Genomic DNA, 5804 nt, shown 5'->3' on the forward strand with positions numbered 1-5804 from the left:
TACACCATTTTAAAGATACACGTCTCCTGAATTGAACCAAGTTGTCCGATTTCAAAAAGGCTTTACAGCGAAAGCAAAACATTAGATTATGTTAGGAGAGTACATAGACAAAAATAACCACACAGCCATTTTCCAAGCAACTAGATGCATCACAAAAACCCAAAACACAGATAAATGAAGCACTAACCTTTGACGATCTTCATCAGATGACACTCCTAGGACATCATGTTACACAACACATGCATTTTTTGTTCGATGAAGTTGCTATTTATATCCAAAAACAGGATTTTACATTGGCGCGTGATGTTCAGAAAATAATTTCCCTCCAATACTGCCGGTGGATCAGCACAACAATTTACTAAAATACTCATCATAAACGTTGATAAAATATTAAACTCTTATTCAAAGAATTATAGATGAACATCTCCTTTATGCAACCGCTGTGACAGATTTCAAAAAAGCTTCACGGGGAAAGCACACTTTCCAATAATCTGAGTACTGCGCTCAGAAAAATACACTAGGCAATACAGATACCCGCCATTTTGGAGTCATCTAAAAACATAATTGCATTAGAAATATTCACTTACCTTTGATTATCTTCATCAGAAGGTACTTCCAGGAATTCCAGGTCCACAATAAATGTTGTTGTGTTCGATAAAGTCCATAATTTATGTCCAAATAGCTCCTTGTTGTTTGCGTGTTCAGTAAGCTACTCCAAATGTAGGAAGCGCACGGAAAATTTCACGACGAAAAGTAAATAAAAGTTATATTTACGTTCGTTGAAACATGTCAAACATTGTAAAGCATCAATCTTTAGGGCCTTTTTAACGTCAAACTTCAATAATATTCCAACTGGACGATTCCAATGTCTTGAAAAATGTTTTGGAACACAGCTACCTCCTCACGTGAATGCGCGCCAATGAACTCATGTCCTTCCCTGAGTCACCAACTTCCCAACCTTCTTGTTCACTCTCTGTTCACTGCAAAAGGCTGAAAGAAGGTTCTAAAGACTGCTGACATCTAGTGGAAGCCTTAGGAAGCGCTAAATGAAACCTTAGTCACTGTGTGTTAGATAGGCAAAGATTCCACGCATTAGATTTCCACTTCGTGTAGATTTTTTCTCAGGTTTTTGCCTGCCATATGAGTTCTGTTATACTCACAGACATCATTCAAACAGTTTTAAAAACTCCAGAGTGTTCTCTATCCAAATATATGCATATCCTAGCTTCTGAGTTTGAGTAGGAGGCAGTTTAATATGGGCACGTATTTCACCCGAAAGTAAAAATACTGCCCCCTAACGGGATTGGTAATAAGTGTTAAGTAAATAAATATAGATGAGTAAAAAATTTAATATCTACCACTGTTTAACATCTAGCCATCTAGCAGTTACCATATTTAAAACTTGTCTAGATACAGTTGCTTATCTGACCTCACCGCAACCACTCATCTATAATGACCACAACCTCTAATCTATGTAAACCAGGTTACCATTCATTGACCATTTATCAACAAAAGGCGATTATCAACATCTCAACTACTGCTATGCATATGCAGTGGGCTGGCTACCATATCTCAAGCACTTTTCTACCTACTGTAAGAGCTGGCAAGCCTGTTGCATTTCCTCCTTTGGAAAGGCAGAGGCTTGTTTCCTCAAAACAAATTGTACATCATGGTCGTGTTCAATAGAAACCAAATAGAATTGAGTGGACTGAATAAAGGAGGGGCAACCAGGACTTCTCCTATAAGAAACACTCCTGACTGAGACAGTGAGTCGTCCTGTTTAGTATCGACCACTGTCCCTGTCTCCACCTTTAAAACTGACTGAGACAGTGAGTCCTATCAAACAGAGATCGTAGTTCCCATGCTCTGTCCTTGCCACCAGTTGTAGACTTGGAGCGGGCAGAGGAGATGTCGATTTAATGTGTATCAATCTTAAGATCAAGCTTAGGATCAGGTTTACACCACCACCAAGACACCTGTGATGCTACCGTCTGTAAACTGATGCATCACCTCTCTTAATGGACCACACCTGACATGCAAATGTTTTTCGCTGGTTATGACAACACTAAGTGATGTTTAGTGTGGCTGAAGAGAATATGCTGTGCTGTGTAAAATGTGTTGTGGAGGGATAGGGCGTTGAGTTTTCCCAGACCAGGTCAGGTTAAAAGTTCAGGAAAAACTCCAGGCTCTAGTTGCACAATTTGGTGATCAGCGCAGAATGATTCAATGTAAATTTTATGACACCATTATAGCTGGAACTGACCATTGATTTCAAGGAAAATATATTGAAATATTCTTATTATTCTATTTTTTGTTATAATTATTGTTATTATTTATTAGAAATATACATAAAAAAATACTCTTTAAAGAAGACAGACAGAGCCCTCCCTTGTGGCACAGTGGTCTATGGCACTGTGCACCGTCTTAGCCGGCCGACGCACAATTGGCCCAGTGTCGTCCGGGTTAGGGGAGGGTTTGGCCGGCAGGGATTTCCATGTCCCATCGCGCTCTAGTGAGTCCTGTGGTGGGCCGGGCGCATGCATGCTGACACGGTCTCAAGGTGTACAGTGTTTCCTCTGACACATTGATGTGGCTGGCTACCGGGTTAAATGGGCATTCTGTCAAGACCATAACACCCCACCCTGTATCTCAGGGGTTTGTAGACCACTGGGTGGACCTCTGTCAGGTAGAGCTCCAAACAGATAGAGCACTAGAACATGGGACACCCTGTCATTAGAAAACCTTAATAAAATGCCTGTCAAGGATACTCAAGGAAGCAGGAGGGGTGAAGTCAGGTGCAGGAGACTAATGTCCGTGAACACTCGTTTAATACGCACAATTGCCAAAAACAGGTAGGGCAGGGCAACAATACAAATAACGGAATGAGCCCGAAAACAGAGTAGGGATGAAGCCCAAAACTCGCAGCCTACAAACACAAAGGCAGAGGGAAAAAACACCTATTCCCCAGCCTAACAAACCTGACTAAAACAATCACAAACAAACCCAAACCTAAACAGAAAGACTAAATTACCCCCCCACTAATTAACTAATACAATACAGGTGTAAACCTAAACTAGACCTAACCAAAAGAAAATGAACAGAGGATCGGTGGCAGCTAGTAGGCCGGCGACGGCGACCGCCGAGCGCCGCCCGAGCGAGGAGAGGCACCACCTTCAGTCGATGTTGTGACAATACCATGATGAATGAGACAGTGGTTGTGTGGGGGGGGGTGTAGCCAGATGAAATACAATATGGCTGACTGGCAGAAGAGGTAAATATATCCAATGCAAAAAACATCTACATTTAAATGGTATTAATATTACAGTTTCTCGATTGTTTACACACATTTTCTGAAAGCCTGCCTCATATTCTCAGAACTCTACACACAAATCAAAAAACACACACACAATGGGCAAAACCCCTCAAATCTCCAGCAAAATTAAACTTTACATTCAAAACAATGTTATTTCTTATCAAAATGGTATTTTGTTTTCAAATGACACACACAAACCATCATATGAATAGACATTTATAAGAACCAGTTGAACACTGATGTGCTCAATGTAAAACACTATGATGAATGGAAAACACTTCTTCTCCATTCATCATAATGACTTAGGCCTTTTTTTGGTTCAGTGTTGCCATTACTTCAGACAGTACATACATAAGTGTGTTGTAAAATATTTGAGATTATTGTTTTTATACTCAGAACACACAGTAACAAATATATTTTATTTTTCCCACAAAAACAATGTACACAGTGTACATCCCATTCCCAACCAACACAAAGTTGCACATACAGTGGTCTACATACAAAAAAATACAAAAATAAAATAAAAAACTGTGCTGTGCTGCATCCTCTCTTCTGTTGCGGTCTGGTCACAGCACCTCATCCACATCACAAGCAATGTTTTCCCTGGCCAAGCAGCAGCGGGGGAAATATCGCCTAGCATGGCGATTCCAGCCATGAAAAGCATCAGCTGCTATATCTCCACATGCGTCTTCCATAGCTTGGAGAAGAGGTATATGCGTTTGTGGATTTCGGTCATACACTTTCCATCTCCAGGCAGAAAAAAATTCCTCAATAGGATTGAGGACTGGAGAATATGGAGGGAGATAAACTACTAAAAAGCGTGGGTGTGCAGTGAACCAGTTACGAACCAGAGCAGCCCTGTGGAAACTTACGTTGTCCCAAATGACAACGTACCTGAGCTGCTCTGGGCCATCTACCTGATCTGGTGGAATGAGTGTGTTGTGTAGGGTGTCCAGGAATGTGATCAGATGGGCGGTGTTGTAGGGGCCAAGGGTAGCATGGTGATGGATGACGCCGTGGTGGGTAATCGCTGCACACATGATGTTCCCTCCGCGCTGGCCAGGGACTTGAACAATGGCACGCTGGCCGATGATATTCCTTCCCCTCTTTTGTCTTTTTGTGAGGTTGAATCCAACCTCATCAATGAAGATGAACTGGTGCTCCACTGCAGCCACCTCTAGCTCAAGGACTCTCTGAAACACACATGACAATATCAGAAATAGACATGGAGTGGTCACTATTGTGAAGCACAATCATTATGATTACCACACTGAAATATGTATCATTTATACAGTGTTGAGAGTATGCATCAATTGTGGGATTGTATAGGACTCACTTGCACATAGTTATATCGCAATTCTTTGACTCTTTCTGAATTGCGTTCAAATGGCACCCTGTAGACGTGCTTCATCCTGAGATTATTTCTGCGCAAGACACGGTCCAGTGTTGATAAGCTTACCCTATCAATATTTTGAAATATCTCATTGTTTTCAATTATTTTTCTTGGTATTTGCCGTAATGTTATGCCGTTATTTTCTAGGACCATGTTCATGATTTCAGTTTCCTGTTCAGGAGACAGAACACGTTCCCGACCACCTTGTGTTGGTAATCTTTCAGTTCTGCCAAACAAATAGTAAAATACTGTAAATACAAAGTAGGAATACATTTCCCAAATACTTGAAACATACTTTATTTTTACAGTCCTACAGAACAGTCCACAGGCAATACTGTACTACTGTACTCATTGAGTACTGTATTGATATGCAGTACTCCAATTTTCTAGTGAGAGTAGATTTCTTACCTATTCTCATTTCGGAATGTCTGGATGATGGATGCTACAGTGTACCTGCTCAAATTTGGCTGTACTCTTTGCGCAGCCTCCCTCATTGTTAGACCATGGTTGACCACATGATCAACCAAAGTGGCTCGGATCTCATCAGAGATTACGGTCCTTGGCCTTCCTCGTCCTCATCCTTGTCCTTGTCCTCCCCGTCCTCCTCCTCTTACTCTCACTCCTCTGGCTCTGCCTCTGTTTCCAATGTTGGCATCCATTGCTCCAAAACAGAAGAGCTCACCTGTTGCCCTTTTATGCTAAAGCTCTGATTGCTAATTGTAAAACTGTGTGACGGGTGTTTGCCCATGTGATGAGTCAGTGTGCATATTTGAATGGCAGTGTGTTCATTGTGAAAACAAGAGATTTTCTGCATGAAAATTGTGCCAAATGCAAAGAATTGTGTGTAGTGTTTTGAAAAAAGTGTGTTTTAGAACTGCAATTTGAGTGTAAAGCAGGAATTGTGCTTGTAGTTTATCAGAATTGGTTCAGGGGGTTGGTGCATGAGTTACATGTTGTGGTCATTGTGTCTCAAGTACCAGTATTTGTGTGTAAACAATTGAGAAAAACTGTAATTTGCATATATTTCCGTTAATTCCCATATATTCCTGTTAATTCCCATATATTCCCATTAATTCCAACGGAAGGTTTCCACCTCTG

At 41.1% G+C, this 5804-nt stretch overlaps 1 protein-coding gene across 1 annotated transcript; it reads right to left on the minus strand.

Moving 5' to 3' along the window:
* Positions 1-3749: 3749 nt before the first annotated feature.
* LOC123742565 (uncharacterized) lies at positions 3750-5353 on the minus strand. The gene is made up of 3 exons (XM_045717640.1): positions 5115-5353; positions 4650-4932; positions 3750-4506 (listed from the first exon to the last, which is right to left on the minus strand). Exons 1-3 carry the CDS (start codon positions 5198-5200, stop codon positions 3880-3882), a joined length of 996 nt encoding a protein of 331 aa, XP_045573596.1. The 5' UTR covers positions 5201-5353; the 3' UTR covers positions 3750-3879.
* Between the last annotated feature and the right edge of the window lie 451 nt (positions 5354-5804).

Source organism: Salmo salar, chromosome ssa04 (assembly GCF_905237065.1).
Source record: "Salmo salar chromosome ssa04, Ssal_v3.1, whole genome shotgun sequence".
Classification (NCBI taxonomy): Eukaryota; Metazoa; Chordata; class Actinopteri; order Salmoniformes; family Salmonidae; genus Salmo; species Salmo salar.